Source organism: Zootoca vivipara, chromosome 6, assembly GCF_965207765.1.
Source record: "Zootoca vivipara chromosome 6, rZooViv2.hap1.1, whole genome shotgun sequence".
Classification (NCBI taxonomy): domain Eukaryota; kingdom Metazoa; phylum Chordata; class Lepidosauria; order Squamata; family Lacertidae; genus Zootoca; species Zootoca vivipara.
Window position 1 is genome coordinate 85,435,289 of NC_142589.1, and position 22,252 is coordinate 85,457,540.

The 22,252-nt window shown below is 50.1% G+C and overlaps 1 protein-coding gene across 1 annotated transcript in view; it reads right to left on the reverse strand.

Moving 5' to 3' along the window:
• Positions 1 to 4,164: 4,164 nt before the first annotated feature.
• The window catches only part of WDR18 (WD repeat domain 18), a 38,485-nt gene continuing 20,397 nt past the window's right edge, over positions 4,165 to 22,252 (reverse strand). Inside the window, exons 7-10 of the mRNA XM_035118966.3 lie at positions 22,038 to 22,162; positions 14,649 to 14,815; positions 6,523 to 6,591; positions 4,165 to 5,438 (exon numbers count right to left, since the gene is read on the reverse strand). Coding sequence (XP_034974857.2) covers positions 5,307 to 5,438; positions 6,523 to 6,591; positions 14,649 to 14,815; positions 22,038 to 22,162 — 493 coding nt within the window. The 3' untranslated portion in view covers positions 4,165 to 5,306. The remainder of the gene's footprint in view (positions 5,439 to 6,522; positions 6,592 to 14,648; positions 14,816 to 22,037; positions 22,163 to 22,252) is intronic.

Sequence of the window (22,252 nt, forward strand, 5' to 3'; positions counted from 1 at the left end):
GTGGGGGTTGTGGGGAGATGGTATCCCAGAGGCCAGCTTTTATCTAGAATCAGAGGGGAGATGAGTGACCTGGCAGGAAACCCCATCGTTGGCAAGGACTATTCCAACCCCACGGCTGGCAAGCCAATTTTTCATTTCTGGCGCCCCTGACAGGCTAAAGTGAGATAGATGAGGCACCTTCTGCCCGAGGAGAGAAAACGATGGAGATTGCCAGTTTGGGGTGTGGGCGGCAGCAATTTCCCAGCCACCCTGATCTAATAGTGCTGCTGCCTCTTGCCCCCAAAACGTGCAAGCAGAAGGTCTTGCTTGGGAGACAGTGTGGCACAGTGGTTAGAGTATTTGGCTCCGGGGGGGGGGGAGACCAGGGTTCAGATCCTCCCACTTGTCCAGGAAGCTCCCTAGGCATGGTCTCAGGCCGGTCACCACCTCCTGGCATAACCGACCTCACAGGGTTGTTGTGGGGATCAGATGAAGGAGGGAGAAGCATGTACACCACCTTGCGCTCCCTGGAGAAAAAGGGGGTTTATGAACGCAATAAATAAACTGTAAGAGATATTTTAAAAATACAGATATTCATCTACATCATCTGCTCAGGAGTCAGCATCTAAGACCCTCCAAGTGTCCCTATTTTCCAGGTAGACCCAGATTTACAGAAGCCATCCCGGTTTCTGTATTGATCCCGGTAATGTCCCACTTTCCCTTAAAGGTAAAGGGACCCCTGACCATTAGGTCCAGTCGCGAACGACTCTGGGGTTGCGGCACTCATCTTGCTTTATTGGCCGAGGGAGTCGGCGTACAGCTTCCGGGTCATGTGGCCAGCATGACTAAGCCGCTTCTGGCGAACCAGAGCAGCGCACGGAAACGCCGTTTACCTTAGGACGTCCCTAATTTCATCGGAGAAATGTTGGAGGGTGTGGCATCGCTGCCTCCACCGTCATGCCAAGAATAGTCTTACCAGACACAAATTTGTCCATTAGGATGTCAGAAGTGGCTGGATCAGACCCCCAAGGGGGCCCATCCTGCATCTTGTCTTCGCAGTGGCCAAATGCCCCAAGCATGAAACCCACAAGCAGAACCTGGGTGCAACAGCGTACAGTATCTCTTTTCCTGCAATTTCCAGCAACTGCTATTTGAAAGCATCACTGCCTCGGTAGCTTGAATAGTTCGCTTGTTTTTTTTATTAAAAAAATTCAGCCCAGGGTGCTCTGGGGACAGTGGAATAAACCCATCTGGCTGACGGGCCCCGTTAAAAACTCTTTAATTTGCGAGGTTGGGAACGGATCAAAATATGCATTCCTCCTGAAAACATAAAAGAACCCTCAGCTCCTTGTTGGAACGAGGGGAGCAGGCATTGATTAAGCTAAAAGCATTATTATCTAAGCCTACTGGCATGCGAGATGGGCAACCGGTCCAGACACTCTGGGTTATTAAGCCGCACTTTAAATCAAAATGGGTTCTCCCACTTTCGGGGATAGCCTGCTGGGTCTCCCACTCCTGCTTTGAGAAAAGACTTTAAAAAGAGAAGGAAGAACTTAAGGAGAGCCAGCAGGACATCTAGTTCAGCATCCTGTTCCTACAGTGGCAAAATACCAGGAAGAAGTTAGGAATCCAGGTAGACTGCCTCTGACCTGGAGGTTCCACAAGGACCTAAGAACCAGATAGCTGGATCAGGATAAAGAGCCCAGCATCCTCTTCTCACACTAGGTGTGCGAGAGATATTCCCGCAAGCAGGACTCAAGCCCTCTTCCCTTTTATGGTTTCCAGAAACTGGTATTCAGAAGCTGTGTGTGCGGATTGAATGATGAATTCAGACTCTTGAAAAAGATGCTCTTAATCTCAGGGTCGTGGGTTCGAGCCCCAAGTTGGGAAAAAGATTCCTGCATTGCAGGGGATTGGACTAGATGACCCTCATGGGCCCTTCCAATATCACAGTTCTATGATTCTATATAATTCTATGATTCTATTTTAAACCCATCCACATTAGTGGCCACCCCTGCCGCCCCTCGTAATGGCTGTTCCTACTTCAAATCTTGTATTCTGGGGTAGATTGCGTTGGGACATGGAGGCTCCATTAAAAACACCGTAATGGGTTATAGCAGGCAATATTATCATTGATTAAATTTGTATACCACCCTATACCCATAGACCTGAGGGTGGTTCACAACATAAAATCATGGTGTAAAAAAACCCAGAAAATACATAATAAAAATAAGAGCAGAAAGGAACAAGCAATCTCCCCTTCCACAACACATTTAAATCAGCCAAAGGCCTGGCTAAAAGGGAACATTTTTGCTTGGCGCCTAAAAGTGCATAATGAAGGCTCCAGACGAACTTCCCTGGGGAGAGCATTCCATAGATGGGGAGCTACTGCAGAGAAGGCCCTGCTCTTGTCTTGCCACCCTCCGGACCTTTCATGGAAGAAACACATGAAAAAGGGCCTCAGAGGATGATAAAATGCTTCTCCTTCCTCCCATAGAATCAGAGTTGGAAGGGATTTCAGGGTCATCTAGTCCAACCCACTGCAATGCAAATCTTTTACCCCATGAACCCATGATTAAGAGCATCTTTTGCTCTTAATGTGTACCCCATGTTAAAGATGCCTTAGGCAAGTAGCAATCCTACCTCCTGGCAGCGAGTTCCACAGAGTAAGTGTTTGCGAATAGGTCTTTTGTCTTCTCCCCCCCCCCCCAATTCCCTCTAGGGGTGCGCTGGAGTTGCAAATGACTGGCCCACCACTGAACCAAGTTTGCCCATTCCGTAGAATTAGTTTTAACTGGATTTTGTATTATGTGTGCCATTAATCGCTGACGCTTTGAATTTCATTGATATGTTCTCTTAGTGTGCCATGCAAACTGCGATTGCATTTTCCAGGGCAGGGGGGCACTGGGGATGAGTTTATGGAACCAAGGGGGGCGGCGGCCGCCAGGAAAAAAGTCCAGGAACAGCTGGCTTAGAGGCTGAACAGCCGGATATAAAAATGGCAGCCTCTGCCTAGCGCTGCTGCGTTCCTCCTTCAGGGAGGAATGACAACCAGAAAGTGATCTCTGCATCCCGAGGCACCAATTTGCTCGAGGAGGAAGCTGCTGGTCCCACCCTGTGCTCAGAGAAGCAAAGGCCCCTCCAGGAAGCCAGGATGAGGGCGCTCAGCTCCAGGGGCCGAGATGTCAACCCTCGTCTGGAGCAGAGAGACGAGATCAAATGGGACGTGCACAAGCCGCTCCCGTTGTGCAGCACGGAAAGAAGCACCCAAGGCAAAGCCACATCTTCCTTGGAGGTTTCCAAGTAGAGGTTCGGTGGCCCTCTGTCATGGGTGCCTTAGCTGAGATTCCTGCATTGCAGGGGGGTTGGACTAGGTGAGACTGCTGGGGCCCCTTTCAAACCACAATTCTAGGATTCTGTGTACTGAGCGATGTGGCCCCTGCAAGCGGGGAATCCTCTCTGCAGAAAAGTGCCAACAGCCACCAACCATGTCTGCTTGCCCTCTGCCGAAGGAGGAAGCATATGCCTCCAAATGTCAGTTGGGTCCTGCTGGTGGGCTTCACAGAAGAGGGATCTGGTTGGCCATGGCCAGGGTATCAGGGCAACAGATGTATTCAGGGGTAGGCTGCCCCTGAATTTGGAGGTTCCATTTAACTGTGATGACTAAGGGCAAGGGGAGTCTTCAGCATTCAGCTTCTTTAAATGTCCTCGAGTTTCACCCGCGAGGGGTGGGAAAATATGATAAGAAGAAAACAGGGAAATTAAGAATTGCTAGAAACGATATATTAACAATCGGAAACATTTTTTAAATTTTTTTTTTTACTCTTTGTCTTTAGTCTTATTTTTATTCTTTACATCTTTATTCTTTACATCTTTATTCCAATTAAACTGTAATTAACTCATATTTAAGTTGCATACAATTTGTACTTAATTTGCATTATTTGATTTTGGTTATCTTTGTGTTTACTTTGTGTTCATTTTGTGTTTGATGGTTTTCTATGTAATGTTTTTAAATAAAGAAATAAAGGTTTTCAAATATTTTTTTAAAAATGAATGTCCTCGAGTTCTAGTGTTGTGAGGGGGAAAAACCCTTACTCTAGTCAACTTTCTCCATGCATAATTTTATATGTTTCAATCCTCTTGCCTCTTAGTCGCCTTCTCTCTAAACACTCCACCAAAATGCAATTTCGGTAAACAGTCCTTTATTTTAAAAAAGTACAAAACAAAAAAACAAGGAATAAAAGGGAAATAATATTTTTTTCTGGCATGGAATCAGAGGTATTTCTTTTTAAAGGAAGTAAAATTAAGAAAGACAAGGGTTGTAGGGGGAGAGAGAGGGACAGGAAGGAGAAGCAGATTCACCAGAGTACAAAAAAAAAAGCAGCTTGGGATCCGGAGCTGCGTGTCCTGACCAACAAGAGGAGGGTTAAGGATACGATCTGGCACACTGTGCATGACAGAGCTGTGTAATGGTGAGTTTTAGTGGTTCAGTTCAATGGCAGGCAAGTCTAATTTGCGCAGGCTCAATAGAACGTAAATAAATAAATCTCTCCCTGCATGTACAAAAGGCACTGGGGGGGGTGCATAACGAGGGCCCCTCCCCCGAATGGCTAGCTTTCATACAGCAGGGAGCGCTTGGGAGATTTGTGCACGTTTTTGATGAGGGGAGAGAAGCGTTGAGAAGCACAACTCACCCGGAGAGGTTTACCCAGCCCAGAATCCAATGCCTCATTTCTGCAGCCTGCGGAACGATGGAACACAAGACTCTCTCCTCTCCCCCCCCCGCCACTTCCAAGGGGGGCTCTCTGTCGCTCTCAAAAACACAGTGTTAAAAGGAATCGAGGCCTCTTTGCTGATAACAGCTTTGGACCGTTCTGGACTGACAGTGGCCAGGAGATCGGAGGATGCCAGAACGGCTGGTGAACGCCTAAAAGCTGCCTGCAGGCAGGCCCCATCCCCAAAGGAAGCAGGCGAACTACTGATCATCAATCCCTGGCAGCAAAGGCAGCGGTGAAGCAGCAACGGGGGTCGCATGGCGTGACCCAGAATCCTTTGCAAAATCAGAGGATGTGGAAAGGGCCCGTCGGTCTGTTTGAGGAAGAGGAGCAGGAAGGGGGAAAAGGCCATGTCTCCTTGCAATGTCCTGTTGGAACAATCTTGACTTACACCGTCTCTGCGCCCTCCCCCCCCATTTCTGGATGTGTGAGGTCCGGTCCTGCCAGCGGGCAAGGGTATGAACAGCGTTCCTGCCCCTCTGACCAGGGGAGAGGGTTTGGCACCCAGGCGCTGTGCGTGGCTACGGCCAGGTTCTTGTCCCCCAACCCCCATTATTTGCCCTGCTTCATGATGAGGCGGCTGGAGAAGTCGAAGAGGCCTTTGTTGATCTTGCGTAAGGTGCCCACCTCTTCCTCCAGTTGAGTCACGTGGATCTTCAGCTGCTCCTGGTCGCCCATCAAGTTCTGCAAGGGAAAAAGGGGGTTGGAAACTAAATGGGGAGTGGAACCAGGGTGGGAGGAGAAGCAGAGGAAGGATCAGAGTATTGGCTCAGGGCGCTGCCTTCGCCCGCCCTGGGACCCTGAACTCAGCGGCAACAAAGGCAGCTGGCATGACCTCCATCCCTGGCAAGAGGTGGAGAAAACCTGTCTCCCACCAGGCAGCATTTGAGGAATGGCTCTATTCAGAAGAGGCACTCCATCCTGGGATGGAGAAACCTGCTTCCATCCGGAGGGCATTGCGACTCCAGCTGCCAGGAGCCACTGCCAACACAACAGCTAGTGGCTGTAGAGGCTGCCCATGCAAACCCTTAAGATAACTGCACCCAATATAGAACTGGCGACTCTCTTCCCCCACCGGAAGCTTGTCTGACCCTTTTCTCCTAGTTTTTAACATGAGAGACAAGAAAAAGAGCAATGAAGTTGCTTTGGAGAGTTGCTTTGGGGTCGACACAACCAGTTTGACAGTGGAACTGTCCCTTGGGAGGTTGTGGACGCTCCTTCCTTGGAGGTTTTAAAGCAGAGGTTGGGTGGCCATCTGTCAAGGACACTTTAGCTGAGGTTCCTGCATTGCAGGAGGGTTGGACTAGATGAACCTCGGGGGTCCCTTCCAACCCTAAGATTCTATGGTTCCCCTCACTGCTTCCACCGGAGGCCCAATCTGATTTTTCACGGTTCTTTTTTTCAAAAAGCACGTCTTGCCGCCTGGCATTAGGCTTTTATTTCTCAAGGTTTTTATTTTTCAATTTCAGCTTTTCAAGGGGAGCAAAGTGAAGGATTACCTGCCACAGTGCACAGTGTAGGAATCGCTGGTCTACTGTTAAAAAACAATGCCAAAACTTTACTGCAAAGCAAAATGTTAATGGTATTTTAGTGCGCCTTATACACCTGCCTTGTTTTTATTGTCTGTGTATGCAAATAGCACGATGGCTGACTTAACTAGCAATAAATCTGATTTGGTGAAGAAGAAGAAGAAGAAAAGTCTGCAATGTGTCAAGATCAAGCCTCTCAAAACTCAAAATTTGCCTGTTGTAGGGATAGAGAGCCTCACCTTTTCTCTTGTCGCACACATCTGCGAGTACAGCCGCTCTTTTTTCTCCAAGTTGCTCTCTCCGGATCCCTGTGGGAGACAGAAGAGCAGAGGCCTCAACATACAAGCCAAGGATATTTTTGACAAAGCCATTTTGTAGACATATTGTCAAAAGAACTAGTCTTATAGATGATCTGAGCAGCTCAAACAGTAATTGCAACCCAATTGGAAACAGCTGACAAATCATACATAGGGCGCTGGGTACCCATTGCTCTGGAAAATGGGAGGAAATTGTGTGCAATTTGAGATTTTGACCAGAACTCCCATGCACTTTTTATATTACTTGGCATATACACAGAGAGAAGGACCATCATTTTCGAGACCCTTGCCACAAGCCTGGCAAATCTGGCATGGAATTGCAGAGTTGGAAGGGACCCTGAGGATCATCTAGTCCCACCCCCTGCAATGCAGGAATTTGCAGCTGTCCCTGGCGGTGATTGAACCTGCAACCCTGGCCTTCGTCAGCACCACGCTCCAACCAACAGAGTTACCCAGGCTATCCCCACTAGACTTGATAACCAGGTAATGCCTATATCCCATACTCAAAGACTTTTGTTATTTTAACCAATGTGCAACTGTATCCGTTCTATGCCCATTCTATAGCTTTGTTTTCCATGTTTAAATTTTTATCTGTTGTTATGTTCTTTTTGTTATATCAAACACACACACACACACTACAGCATGGGGGGGGGGGAACTTAACCCCCACCCAGAGGATACAAGAAACTGCTTTACACAAAACTAAGCATATAGCCCTAATGGTTCCTACACAGCTATTTTAAATACATACGAGTCGGCGTGTTGGGGCCACCTAGCTCAATATTCCCAGCATGGGCTGGCAGCAGCTCTCCAGCGTTTCAGGCAGCGCTCCAGGGAGTTGCTGGGGATTGAGCCTAGGACTGAGGTGTGTCCCAGGTTTCTTGGGTCTGCTTCGGTCGAGCTGATGCCAAAGGCAAGCTGTCGGCTTAAGAGCCACACCCTAGGAGCAAAAGCTACATTCCAGCATAATGGCGGGGAGGGAAGCCAAAGAATTTCAAGTGCTCCCCAATAAAGAGTTTCCGCAGCACTTAAGGAAGAAGCTAAAAGGATAATCTCTCACAAAGAGATCTGGAGAAGCCCTGCCAGCCTTGGAATTCTTTTAAAGGAAGAGGATCACACCACACCAACAGTGATAACAGGGGACAAAAACGATTGTGTGCGAGGTTTTTTTTTTTTGAGAAGGCAACCATCAGAGAGAGAGAGGACCGATACGATCAGCGGCCGGCCATGAGAGAGGAGTGACAAGGCAGGCTGCTGGAGGGAGCAAGGTTTGAACATGCCTTTCGACAGGAGAGGGCAGCAGTAAATCACACCTAGCGACTTGTAGTCAAGTCTTTATTAGCAAAAACAGGATCTGCACAGGAGCGCCAGGCCTAATGAGCACAGCAAATAATCTCTGGTAGGTCTTGCCCCCATGAAACAGTTGCTGAGACTGAAGGTCCCTGCCTCCCCACAGCTGTCTAAGTCTCCTCCTCTCCAAGGTTTTCCCCAAGCAATCGGAGACTGGGCCTGCATGCAGCCAATCTCTCCTCTGCCCTTTTCATGTCTCTCCTGGTTCTGGGAGACCAGCGGGGAGGGGAGCTTTTTGCATCAGGAGGGGGAGACACCTGTGACTCTTTACCAGCCAGACTTCCCCTCTGCCTTCTGGCCTCCCTTGTCTCCTGCTTCAGTTTCTGCCTCCGATTCTGGACTTCCCTCTGCCACAGACTCTCCCTGCACACTAAGCCCTGTTACCTCTCCAGCTTCTGATACTTCCTCCCCCCCAGGCTTCTCCCTCTGAGCACTCACTGTTGTCCCACCACCACTCCCTGGGCTCTGAGCCTTCCTTCCTTGGGGTTCCCCCTGTTGTTACCCCCTCATTCCTCTGCCTCCAACCAGTCCCTGCCTCCTTTGTGGTCCGAGGCAGCTTTGCCATCTGGCACGCCAAAGCTCATCACTCTGTGCCCAGAGAGCCGTTTTGGGACTCTGCGCTGCTGCACACTGAAAGAAAAGCCTCGGATTTGGGGGCAGGGACCCCTGGCTGCAGGGACCAAGGAGCTTCGCCCTCTGGCTCACAGGGGTCTCTCCAAGCAACAAAGCACAGAATTACTAACTACACGAGGCCTTTCGCTACCCGGCCTGACCACACAGGGCTCCTTTCCTGACCACACCGCAACAGCCTCAGTATTGTCCACATAGACTGGCAGCAGCTTGCCAAGGTTTCAGGCCCCACCTGGCTATAACATTAGTGGGGAACTGGACCAGGGACCTTCTGAAGGCCAAGCAGGTGGTCTGTCAGCAAACGGTGATCCTTTCCTTCCTAATAATGCAAGATTCTGGTCCTCATGATTCCAAGCAAAGAGCTGATCTAACCAGGAAGGTGCCTTATACGGAGCCAAGCCATCAAGCTGTCTAACTCAGCCCTCTCTGGAGATTCGAACTTGGGACCTTCAGGGTGCAAGGCAGCTGCTCTGCCGCTCTGCCACCTTGCAGAAGTGCCTGAAAAACCTGCCTCCCGTCACCAGTGGGAAAGGGAAAACCTCCCCCCCCCCCACCTCAAGCCTCAGCAGCTCATCATGAACTCCAGACACACAGCCCGAGACTCTCTGTTCTAATTTCGGAGCAGACACGCAGCCAATAATGGGAAATAGAGGAGATCTTTATCCTGCGCGCAGGACGGAGGGGATCCGCAGAGCCCAGCTCTGGCACTCTCATTCCAGCCTCCCCCCCCTATCATCTCTAGATTATTACTGTCTGCAAAAGGAAGACATTATGTTATTGGGGTTTCTCTCCCTTCTCACAACGCACACAAGAGAGAGAGGACCTTCACAACAATCTCTCTCTTTTATTTTATAGCAAGGGAGCAGTGTCCTTTTTCAAAGGTTACAGAAGCTCTTACTTCTCTCCGTCTGCCCCTCTAGGGCCTTCTTCACCTTCAAGGACATAATAAAGATCAGGCCAGCGGCCCATCTAGTCACAGAATCATAGAATTGTAGAGCTGGAAGGGACTGTAAAGGTCATCCAGCCCAACCCCCTGCAATGCAGGAATCTCCGCTCAAGCATCCATGGCAGATGACCATCCAACCTCTGCTTAGAAACCTCCAAGGAAGGAGAGTCCACCACCTCCCAAGGGAGACCGTTCCACTGCTGAACAGCTCTTCCACGTGCCAGTCCTTTAGATATTTGAAGCTGGCTCTTATATCTCCTCTTTTCCAGGCTAAACATACCTAGCTCCTTCAACCATTCCTCATAAGGTTCGCTTCAGCAGCCTGTTCTCACAGCGGCCGACCAGATGCCCCAGTGGGAAGCCAAGTGAAAGAACCCTCTCCCCTCCTGTGGCAATTTCAGCCCCTGGACCTCTGAAGTCCCCCAGACCTCAAGATGATGTAGCTAACAGTCTCTCCCCACCCCCACCCCAATCACCTGCCCATGTTGTTGCCACTTCAAAAAATACAAATGGAATCAATAGAATGTGGAGTCTTTCTTAAGTCCACCTGCCCAAGCTGCCTTGGATGATATGGGTGGCAAATATGGGAGGGTCTTTTCAGCTGTACCCTCTACTTGTGGGGGACATGATCTCTCTCTCACACACACCTGGTCTGACACCTGATCTAATAATTAGTAGCAGTGATTTCATTAATTATACCCCACCCATCTGACTGGTTTGCCCCAGCCACTCTGGGCGGCTCCCAACAAAATATTAAAAACACAACAAAACATCATCCATTTAAAACTCCCCTGACTTCGTGTCTTTCTGATGCCAAGCAGATACGTTTCTCATTTTCCCAGGTTTTCAACCTCTGATCTATTTATTTTCTGTCAGCGCTGGGTTTTGTTTTTTATTGAATTGTGCTGCTTTTTTATTGCTGTTTTACAGTCTGTGGTAAAACCGCCCTGGAAAATGTTTCAGTCAGTGGGTGGTATTTTAAAAAAAGCAAGCTATGTTTTAAAACAAACGGGGGGGGGGGGAACAGCCTCAAAAAAGAGCAAAAGAACCCTCAATTCAGGAGCGACAAGCGAGATGGTTCTGCACAACTGATGCCAATGACTTTTCAGAATGCAACCAATGGCTCAAAAAAATGCTGCATCAGAAGCAGTTAGCCTCACAAGCAGAAGCAGTAATGCTTCTGGACTCCAGTAGCTTGTGTCCTGCTTTCTGGTTTCCCACAAGCACCTGGTCGGCCACTGTGAGAACAGGATGCTGGAATTGAGGGCTCTCCTTTGGCTCCTTCATGGGTTCTTACAGGTGGCTCTGAAAAGAGAATTGACTAAAAGCAATCCTACTAGCTACAATGGCTATGTTCTCCCTCCACTATCACACCCAGGTCCTCTTCCCAGGAGGAGGATATGGTCAGCAGTGTGTGTTAGAAACTCAGATACACAAGCCAGGCACTAAACAACTCCTTAAACAAAGATTGCAGTTGCCAAAACAGAATGTCTAGATGACATTTGGGGCAAGACGGTTCTTAAGTCTTATATTTCGAATGATTATCAGTTAAACATCTGGCTAGTTCAGGGGGCAACCTTGAGCTGTGTTCAGTCGCGGAGCTAGCCATTCCGGCACCCAGAGCGGCACACATGCCGTGCACCTGAGGGAGGTGTGATCCTTCCGGAGGCGGGCCACGCCCAGGGGGTATTTTGTCACCCTTCTCTGGGATCACACCCGGGGCGGACTGCCCCCACCACACACCCCTTCCTACATCCCTGGCTGGGTTAAGAGCTTTGAGAACGTAAAGAAGAAAAGTCACTTGATCCAGGGACTGTCCACATATATATTGGCCCATTCCGACCTCTTTTTCTTAATAGTGACACAGACCATCCATAACGTAGGCATTCACAACTCTCAGCAGGGCAGTGGGGGAAGCGTAGACAAGTGACAACAATTCACTATAACGCTGTTCACTGCTCCTGCTCAGTCTGCACTGAAAAAGCATTGTGCCTGCTGAAATTCATCCTGATTGTGCAGATAAAATAGACAGAATTCTACAGGATGGCGTATTAGTGTGTGAAAACTAATCCAAGGATCCCTAGGCATGCACCTCGAGATGGTGGAGATGTCAGGCGACATCCTGGCACCCAGGAATTTTCACTTGGTCGCAAGTGGCCGATAGCCAGGTGCAAAATGCACCTGGAGCAGCCAGACTAATTTCAAACACTGCTGGTTGGCCACTGTGAGAAGCAGGATGCTGGACTAGATGGGCCCTGACTGGCCTGACCCTGCAGGACTCTTCTTATGTGTTCTCATAAGTTCTCCCACCCTTCCCCAAGCAGTCATGAGGGCTAGAATCTTGTTCTGCTGTCAGGATTCTGCTGGACTCCCCAAGATGAGGAGGAGCTAAAGTTTCCCAAACCATTTCAACCTGAACAACCACCTTTCCTGGTTCGGAAACATCCTTCCTCTTGCTGGTTGAACAAGAGACATCGCAATTTGGAGGTTTGGGGCTGCTGTCAACGTTGCAGAGGAAAGGAGCAGGGCTGACAGGAGACGCTCCTGGGAATCTGTTACAAGAACACTAGATGAGATACCTGGCGAGAGCCTTGGGGTGGGTGGCCGGACACTTTGCCCGCCACAGCTCAAGGAAACTCAGAAGAAGAAAAGGACAAGCAGTGTGGTGCCAGGGGAGAGGAGCGGGCACGAGGCCTCCCTTTGCAAGGAGCTAATCCATCAAAGTAGACGGGCCCCATCAGTCTCCCGGGTGGAGAGAGAAAAATGACAGGCAGGAGAGATAACACATCAAAGCACCCTTTGTGTTTTGGGGGAAGAGAAGACAGGCAGGAGAGGAGAAAATGCCTCTGCAGTGAGCGATGGTTAACAGGCAAGGCTGATGAAACGCTGGCTTCCCTCGTCCTCCCTCTCCTTGGAGCAACTGCGAGAGGGCATCGGACACAACCCCTTGCTGGGAAAACGAAATGCATTCCTGGCAAAGGGGTGTTGCCGGGTTTGAGTGGGGAGGCTGAGATTTTATGACGTTGTGGGGGACATGAGAACAAAGCCACCTCCTGTTTCCCTGCAGTCAGGCAGCCAGGTGTCCCCGGAAAGCTCACCAGTGGGTAGCGGGACCCTCTCCCCGCTCCCTGTCCACCTCTAGTGTCCCTGAAGTCACGTGGTCTCCACTCAAAGCCACCTGCATGAACCCAAGAGAAGAGTCCCAGGCAGAAAGGAGAACCTCTTGGATTGGAGCAGAGGCCTAGCTATTGTGAAACCCAAGTCTCAAAGAGGGAAGGAGGGATGCTGAGTAGACTCTGCTCAGAGACCAGCTGCCCTCTGCTTATCCTCAGCTGTCATTCTACCAGACGGCAGTCAAGGGCGAGAAAGGAGGCAGGGCCTGTCCGGCAGCACCAAGAGTGCCCCACCGGAAGGTCTCTGTGATCAAGGCAGGGCAGAAGGAATCGGGCAGTCCTTGAGGAACTTCAGATCTAAGCTGTTGACAGCTTTGCAGACTAACACAGGCAAGGCCCGGTTGGAAGATTCAAGACAGATAAAATAAAACCCTTCGTTAAACTGCGGAACCCCTTCCCACAGGAAGCGGTGATGGCCAGAAACCCAGATGGCTTAAAAGTGAATTGGACAAATGCATGGTGGAGGAACGGGCTATCAAGGGGTACGAGGCAGGATGGTTATGCTCTGCCTCCACGGTCAGAGGCAGCAATGCTCCTTAATCCCAGTTGCTGGAAACCACAGGAAGGGAGAGGGCTCTTGTGCTCGGATCCTGCTGGTGGGCTTCCCTTTGGGGCAACCTTTTGGCCAGAGTGAGGACAGGATGCTGAGCTAGATTAGGCCACTGGCAGGGATCTTACTGGGCCTCCCCAACGCTGGAAGTTAATTTATGCGTTACGGCCGACCTCGTCCCTCGAGATGCCAAGGTGCGATGGAGACGTTCCAGCCTATTACTGCCTCAGTGCCCAACAACAGGATTATAATACACTCCCTCTCTCTCTCTCCTGCCAACCTGTTCCTTTCCCTGAGGGATAATTGTACCAGAACATTCAGCCCTGCCTCGCTCAGATCTGCATCGCCTCTTCCAGCAGGGAACAGCCACCTGCTCCTGCTTGCATCGGAAGGGTAAGGAGGCTTGGCACACAGGCATGCAGAGCTCAGAGGTGTGTTCCCTTTGCCAACCACGTCTGGGTCCCAATTCCATACCTTCTCTCTCCCCCTCCCCCACTATAAAACATGTCTTGTTTGCTGCATAATCAGAGAAAGCCGTTACAAACTGCAAGAAAAATACAAACTCAGCCCTGTAGACCTGAAGGAGCGTCTCCACCCCCATCATTCAGCCCAGACACAGAGGTCCAGCTTCGAGGGCGGTTCCCTTACTGTGAGAAGTGAGGTTACAGGGAACCAGGCAGAAGGCCTTCTCGGTGGTGGCGCCCTCCCTGTGGAACACCCTCCCAGCAGATGTCAAGGAGATAAATAACTACACAACTTTTAGAAGACATCTGAAGGCAGCCCTGCATGTGGATGTTTTTAATGTTATTGTTATTAAATGCAAGCAAGACAGAAGTCCTTTTAAGCCCCCTGCCTTGCTGGGGGTGGGGGACAAGGCCCTCTCCACGTGCCAGTTCTGGCATGGGCTTGCGAGATCTCACAGGACTGTCCAAGTTCCTGCAAGATCTCCCGAGAGCATCGCTAGCCAAGAATCATGGGCAATTGCCATCTCTGAAGACTGAGCTGTGAGAGTGGAAGAGCAATGAATCTTCTTTTTGTTTCGCTTTCCCCCTTTGTACATTCTGCTAGTTCAGACACGTCCCGCTCTCTATTCTCCACCTGGGCAGCCAAAAGGCCTTATTCTTAACTTTAGACCTGTGCATCACAGGGGATTGGAATAGATGACCCCCTGGGTCCCTTCCAACACTATGATTCTATGACTGTGCCTTTCCGACCGAGGATCGAACACCGGGAAATAGCCTCAAATCTATTGGTCTTAGTGAGACCTTTATACCAGTGGACCTGGGGCGTTAAGTATTCCGCCATCCTTTTGCCCACCACCCTCAAGAGCGAAGGGGGATTTCTAGCTTGGTGGTCACTTGGTCCATATTTGCTGGGGAAGCAGACGAAGACTCCCCTACCTTCTGATGCATTCCGAGGCACAGCATCATCCCCTCGCTGGCAGGGCTCCCCGCGTTCTCCATGGTGTAGAGGTGGCGGCTGAACTTGGGCAGGGGGACCTGGGGCTTGCTCTCTGGGTTTAGCATGTTGGCTGGAGCCAGGGTGATGAAGGCATTGGTGACTGGACCTGGAGGAGCAAATTGGAGGGAGGGAGAGATTTAGCGGCAAGGTATGCTTATGGCAGGTCCTTAGGCCATTTGATGGGCTAACTGCGGAATCATAAGAAATTGGAGAGTTTGGAAGAGGCCCCCCAAGGGCCTCTCGAGCACAGAGTTTGTGGACCCTCCCCTGAAAATGAAGCAAGGTGCTAGTCCTCATGGTTTGTGGTAAGTCAAAAGCAGCCTTATGCTGAGTCAGGACACCAAGCCATCCATCTCAGGACTGTGACTGCCAGCAGCTCTTTGGGCTTTCGGACAGGGAGTCATTCCCAGCCTTTCTGCACACAGAGCATGCATCCTTCTGTTTAGGAGACAGGCCCCACAGCTCAGTAAGGTTTCTAGATTGTCTGCAACAGTGGTTCTCAAACCTTTTCCAGCTTGGTTCCATAAATTCGCCCCATGTGCTCACTACTCTGCACTACAAAAAGCATTATTCAGAGCAGCAGCTTGCACGGCGCACTAAGGGAGATGATGACATGATAAAATTCAAAACAGCGGCAATTAATTGCCCGTTCACTCAAAGCCCAATTAAAAATAGTTCAATTAATTCAACAAAGCCGACAAACTTGATCCAGGGAGATGCCAGCTTTCCAGAGCCTGATTGTCATTTACAGGGGCCCCCTGCCTCCCCCTAGCAACCCCCACTTAGGTAACCTCCCCACCCAGGGGGCAGTATTATTCTCTTTGGGAACCACAGGTCTACACTGGCTGGCAGAAGCTCTCAAGGGCTTCAGGCAGGGTGTATTTTCCAAGCCCTGCCCGGGGGAATAATGGAAGGGACCCCTGGGGGTCCTCTAGTCCAACCCCTTGCAGTGCAGGCATCACAGCAGAAGCATCCATGACAGATGGCCATCCAACCTCTGCTTAAAAACCTCTGAGGAATCACATCTCCTCCCCAGCATCTTTCCCCCTTTTGGTGGTTCTGCTCTACAGAATCTAAGGCATGTGTGTGTTTGCGTTCCTCCTTGGTGTCAGCTCCCCCCGCTACCTCTCCTCTCCTTCAATTAGCTACGAAGGCAACTAGAGGCGACCGGAGGGAACTGTTTGGAGACCTCCCCGGGGGCGACCAGGCACAGCCCCAAGCACTGCGGCCTCTCCGTCCTCTGCCGAGCGAGCCATCCATCACCCAGGCCCCGGTGCGCTCGCAAGTTGTCTCGCGGTAATGATCTATCGCACACATCCACTCAGCGGAGTTAATGAGCGCTTTAATTACCGCATTTACCCACACGGGCTGCCGTCAGGCTCCCGACGCCTCCCTGCCACAACCTCAGCTCACCTCTCTGCACTCACAAATTGTTGCATCCATTGCCCTGGCAAACTTAAGAGGAGGAAGAAGACTGAGGAAGCAAGAGGACAAGGCCAGGAATGGCTTGCTGGGTGGGCCAGACAGGGTGCTCAGCTCATTGCTCACCAAGCCAGGCGTTACTTAGTATATACACATGCACAGCGCATCCAGCAAGCCTTTTCCCATTCCCAACCCATTTGAGAGCAACACCCGTTGGAAAGAGCAGCCAGTGGCAGCCGGAATAACAAAATTCAAATCCCTCAGCCATTTCTTGCTTGCAGCTGCCAACGGCTCAAGGCTGGTCTTTTGACTCTTCAGATCTATTTCCAGCAGTGTCCCCGTGTGCTTTCTCTCACCCCCCCCAAAACCTGGCTCTGCCTTTGGAGTTTGCATGCAAAACCAGGCAGACCTCCGCAGTGCCCGCAGCTGGAGCTCTCAGGAGCTTTTGGTTAAGTGTGCCCCCCGCCACCACCCCATCTGCAAGGTGCTGGGGCAGAACAGGGTGCCACACCCATCCACCTCCATTTCCCAGCGGCAGGGAAGCAGATCAAAAAGGATTTGTCCATAAATAACTTTTTAAGAGCTCAGGTGAGCCTCTGGTTCTATTTATTTATTGCATTTCTGCCGCACCTTTCTCCAAGGAGCTGAAGGTGCTGTGCATGGTTCTCCTCCTCCCCATTTTATCCTCGCAACAGCCTTCCAAGGCCACCCAAGTGAGCTTCATGGCTCAGTGGGGGGATTCGAACTCTGGCCTTTCTCCCAGGTCTTAGTCCCGATGCTCTAACCACACTGGCTCCCCCAACAAGAAGATAGTAAGTTCTGCCTTGGACTGACCTGCGGCCCACTGGTACTGATGGAGAAGGCATCGAATCATGCAATTCTTGGGGAAAGAAGACAGAGAGCAGCTTCCTCCTGCTGTCATAACATTATAGCTTGTGGAAATCAAATGAAGCCGGAAGATTCAGTACAGGTAAAAGGAAATCCTTTTTAATCAAGGGAAGTAACAGTACCGCTTTTTTCTGCCTTGGTCAGACCACACCTGGAGTACTGTGTCCGATTCTGGGCAACACAATTTAAGAAGGATGTTGACAAGCTGGAATGTGGGCAAAGGAGGGAGACCAAGATGATGAAGGGTCTGGAAACCAAGCCTTATGAAGAACGGTTGAAGGAGTTAGGTATGTTTCGTCTGGAGAAGACTGAGAGAAGATAGGAGAACCATCTTCAAATATCTCAAGCGCTGTCACATGGAAGATGGAGCTAGCTTATTTTCTCCTGCTCTGGAGGGCCGGACTCGAACCCATGGCTTCAAGTTACAAGAAAGGAAGAACTTTCTGACAGTGAGAGCTGTTCGACAGTGGAACGGAATCCCTCAGGTTGTGGTCTGAATGGCCGAAGGGTCTGATCTGAAACAAGGCCTGTGCTGATGGGAAATCTCTCTCTGCAGGGTGAGGATGGGTTGTTGTGAAGTGTGAAAAGCATATTTCACTCTGCCGCTTCTGGCACTCCGGTTGAATCTCTGCATGAGTCGCTGCCTTGGGCTTGCCTCCTAGGGAGTGGAACGGCACCTCGCACAGGAAACAGAGTGTGGGTTCATTCTCTGCCCATGTTCCCTGTGCAAATCACTACTGCACTCCCAAGGCACCAAACCCAGGGCAACAACTCATGCGGAGGGGCAACAGGAGCCCCTGCTTTCACTGCTACTACTACTACTACAACATTTGTGTGACCAAAAAATCCTATGGCAACCTGTGCCATATGTGGCGGGATTAACTGGGTCCTGCCAAGGTGAGGCTGGAGCAGAGACTCGCGCAGAGAAGCGGCAGGCACACTCACAGGAGACTTTCGCTATTTCACTTGCTCATTTCTCGTGGCACAGCTCCCGGCTCGGGGATTATTGACCCAAGTGATCCTGAAGCTGGCGAGTGGTTAAAACCAGCTGCAGCTCGTTACAAAACGAAGGATGGCCTCTCTCTCTCCTCCCGCCGCTCCGGAGCCGAGTGGAAGTGCTGGACACGGAATGTTATTAAATTACCAGAGTTTGAGCAGTGCTCCAAAGCCTCGTTATTAGGGCTATCTTGCCGCTTGCACCGCACAGGGGATTTACAGGCTTCTGCGCCCTGAAAAGAGATCAGTTTTGAAGGGATGGAGCAGATGCGAAGAGAGGCAGGCGGCGCTCGGAAGCACAGAGCCGGCACCCTGGCAGGTGTTCAGGGTTTAGCGGGTGGGGAGGAGGGAAGCTCCGAGGACGATGTTGAAAGGGGAGGGTTTAGAAGAAAAGAGAGACGTGTCGGGAACTGAGCTGCCAGCGGCAGCGCCTTATCAAGTGTTCTGCGCAGCCGAGATAAAGGATGTTAATGCCTCCCTGGGGGCACCGATAACAGCAGAGAGAGTTGCCAGCGTCTGGACAGGATTCTTTCCGGAGAAGGGAGAAAAGTAATTAGACATCTGGAGGGGAGGAGGGAGGGACGAACAATGCCGTTATATAAAGGACAGGAAGAAAAGGGCTCTTCGCCCTGTTGCGAAGGGGAGAGCAGTTCAAAACTAGTTCGGGGACATTCCCTGTCCTACCCGGAGACTGGACCTGGGACCTCGTGCATGCAGAGCAGGGCTAGGGCCCTTCTGCTAAAAGTAAGATTCTAGTCATGTTTCTGAATAATGGGCTGGTTGAATAGCAATGGAGGAAGCTGCCTTATGCAGAGCCAGGCCGTTGGGCCTTTTCAACTTCAACGTTCATAGAATTGTAGACTTGGAAGGGACCCCAAGTGTCATCTAGTCCAAGCCCCAGCAATGCAGGAATTTCAGGCCAAGGATCCATGACAGATGGCTATCCAAAAACCACCCAGGAAGCGGAAGACTCCACCACCTTCCGATGGAGACTGTCAAACAGCTCTTACTGTCAGAAAGTTTTTCCTGATGTTTAGACAGAATCTCCTTTCTTGTAACTTGAAGCCTTCGGTTCGAGTCCTACCCTCCAGAGCAGGAGAAAACACGCTTGTTCCCTCTTCCACGGGACAGCCCTTGAGATATTTGAACATGACTATCATATCTCCTCTCAGCTCCTTCAAGCGCTTCTCGTAAGGCTGTTTCCAGAACCTTATTCAGTCTACACACAGACTGGATAGCAGTGGCTCTCCAGGGGTTCAGGCAGGGGGTGCTACCAGTCCTGCCTGCAAACTGGACCTGGGACTTTCTGCATGCCCAGCAGAGGCTCTGCCACAGAGCCATGGGCCCTGGGTAGCACCCAACTGCATCATGCCAGGCACGATCAGTAGCAGGTCTCTGAGCTCCAGTCCGCTGCACTGCTCCTGTGCCCGGGGAGAGACCTGTGTGGTAGAGTAAGGAGTTTTCAGGGGCATCAGGCATGTTCAGCCTGCAGAAGAGAAGGCCGAGGGATGGCATTAGGGTCATCTTCAAGTACAGTCGCACCTTGGATCTCAAACCCGGAAGTGAGTGTTCCGGTTTTCGAGCTGTTCGACAGTGGAACGGTCTCCTCGGAAGGTGTTTGGCTCTCCTGCCTCAGAGGTTTTTAAAAAGGTTGGACGGCCCCTTGCCAGGGATCCTTTAGATGCGAATCCTGTGGCGACTGGATGCTGGACTCTGTGTGCCACTGGGCTGATCCTGCGAGGCTCTCCCTAGGTTCTTATGTTCCTTCCAGCTCTACAATTCTACAATGCAGTCAGCACACACAGAGTGGCTGGGGAAACCCAGCCAGATGGGTGGGTATAAATAACATATTATTATTATTATTATTATTATTATTATTATTATTATTATTATTATTGCTACCAATTGCCCACACTGGCTGACGCATGGGCATCGGCCGGTGCCTGGAATCCTAACCACCCACGCCAGTTTTCCAAATGTTGCTGCACCACAAAAGGTCTTGCGAAACCCAGCAGCTTTATCTCCCAATCCCCTCTCCTAATAAAACTCGAGCGAAAATAATTTGCCTCTCCTCTCCAGGAAGGAGTGGGTGGACAAGGGCTGCCTCCCCATTGGCCGACGCTGAACCAACACTCCCCTTGCCAGCTGCATTGTTATAGCCTGGCACTTTTTTTCTACCCAGGATTAGGGGGAAGAGGGTGCAGGCACCAAGCGCGGCTCAGCACATTGAGAAATTTACGATCCTCAAGTCAGATCGTGAGGTTTTTAAGATTCAGCCATGCAGGCTTTATGGCTCCTTTTCTCTTTGCCAACGCAAGGCTTTGAACATCGCTTCAAAACAAAGCAGGGCACATGCCAAACACACGCACACAACCAGACAGGATTTTGCAAATTGTGTTGTGTTCTTGGGGGTGGGGAAGAGGACAATTTTGCCCCTAGACAAACAGAGATGGTTAAAATGAAGATTATGTAAAGATGATATGAGGAAATGGTGGCTCACATAATAACATGGACATCACTTCTCCTGTTCAGGGAGAATTACTCCAGAGGAAAGGAACCCAAAACCATTTGCTGAGAATGCCTAAAAACTCTGCTTTGGAGTAGAAAGTTCAGCAGCCTGGTATAAACAAAATATTTTGGGTATCTGAGCTGGGAAGGGCACCTCCCAGGAAAGGGACTCTGATCCTGAAACTCTGGGAGATATTCTGCTAGATGGACCACGGGTCTGATTTGGCATAAGGCAAAGTCCTCCATTCCTATTTCAGCTATTTGCTTGGGAGCATGAAGACTAGCAGGGCAGCTCACTTTTACTCCCAGCATCTTCAGGCAGGGCTGGGGAAAGAAACTTGAGTTTTTAGTGTGGCCACTGCAGCCTTCTGGAATCCCGGTTACCAGCTGAAAACAGAGCATCTTAACATTCAGCTAGATAGCAGAAGACCCAGGCATTTTATGAAATATTAACCAGGGAACTGGTTTCTTTTGCCTGCAGTCAATGTTCACCATACTCAAGAGCACACCCCGTTGACACCAGCAGGCATGGTTAAACGCAAACCTTTAATTTCAGTGGGTCTACTCTGGGTAAAACTTGAGCTGGATGCAAGGTACTGTATTGTGCTTTGCTTTACTGAGCTTGCAATTCCCTGCCTTTTCTGCATTTCATCTGATCTTACGAACTGCACTGGTAGCTTTTCACCGAAGAGAGTTTGATAAACCTGCAAAACAAATACAGTGGTACCTCTACTTACGAATTTAATGCGTTCCGAACACACATTTGTAAGTCGAAAAAATTTGTAAGTCGAATCCCATAGGAATGCATTGGGAGAAAAAAAATCGTAAGTCGAAGCAACCCTATCTAAAAATTCGTAAGTAGAAAAAAACCTATCTAAACCGCATCCAAGATGGCGGACGGAGCTCCATTTGTAAGTAGAAAAATTCGTAAGTAGAGTTATTTGTAAGTAGAGGTACCACTGTATGCAGAACTGGGGGAAACTATCAGCAAAATTAAGGGAATCTAACAGTGTGTGTTTTATGGAAGAATGGATGCCTTTTTCGGACTATTTTAAAGAAATATTATAGCATGATGAACTTGTGAGCAGGATTTGAGCTATGAGCAAAAGAAGACATTGGACTATAATATTGTGGTTCGGATTCGACAGGCAGAAGAGAGGGCACAGCAGAAGGGGAGATGCAACAGCTCCATGGAAAACGGGGTGGGAAGTCAAGGAAAAACAGGAGAAAAGGCAAAACTGTGTTTTGATTGTATATGTTGAACATGTTGAAACTTAAAAAAATATATAATTTAAAAATAAATGAATGAACAGACTGCCTCACACAGGTGTCTGCTGTGGTCTACTTAGCTCAGGACTTCCTGTGCTACTTGAGAGCAAGGTCTATCCAGGGCCCCAGGCGGGAGTTCTGCTCAAGAGATGCTGGCGGGGGAATCCAACCTGGGACCTTCTGCATGCAGAGGCTGTGCTGCAACCCTTTGCAGAGGTGCATACAGGCACACAGCACTTGCGTACCTTTGTAATTCACCGTGCGCAGGCACTGCTTGCTCTGGATGTCCCACAGCCGGACGGTTTCATCATGCGAGCCAGACAGGAGCAGGCTTCCATCGGTGGAGACGGAGAGACAAGTCACCTGGTTCCTGGAGGGAAGACAAAAGGACCTCCAGGTTGTGTCTCGAGCGTAACTGATGTCATCCCCGTCGATAGAGAAGGGGGCTGAGCACGCTACA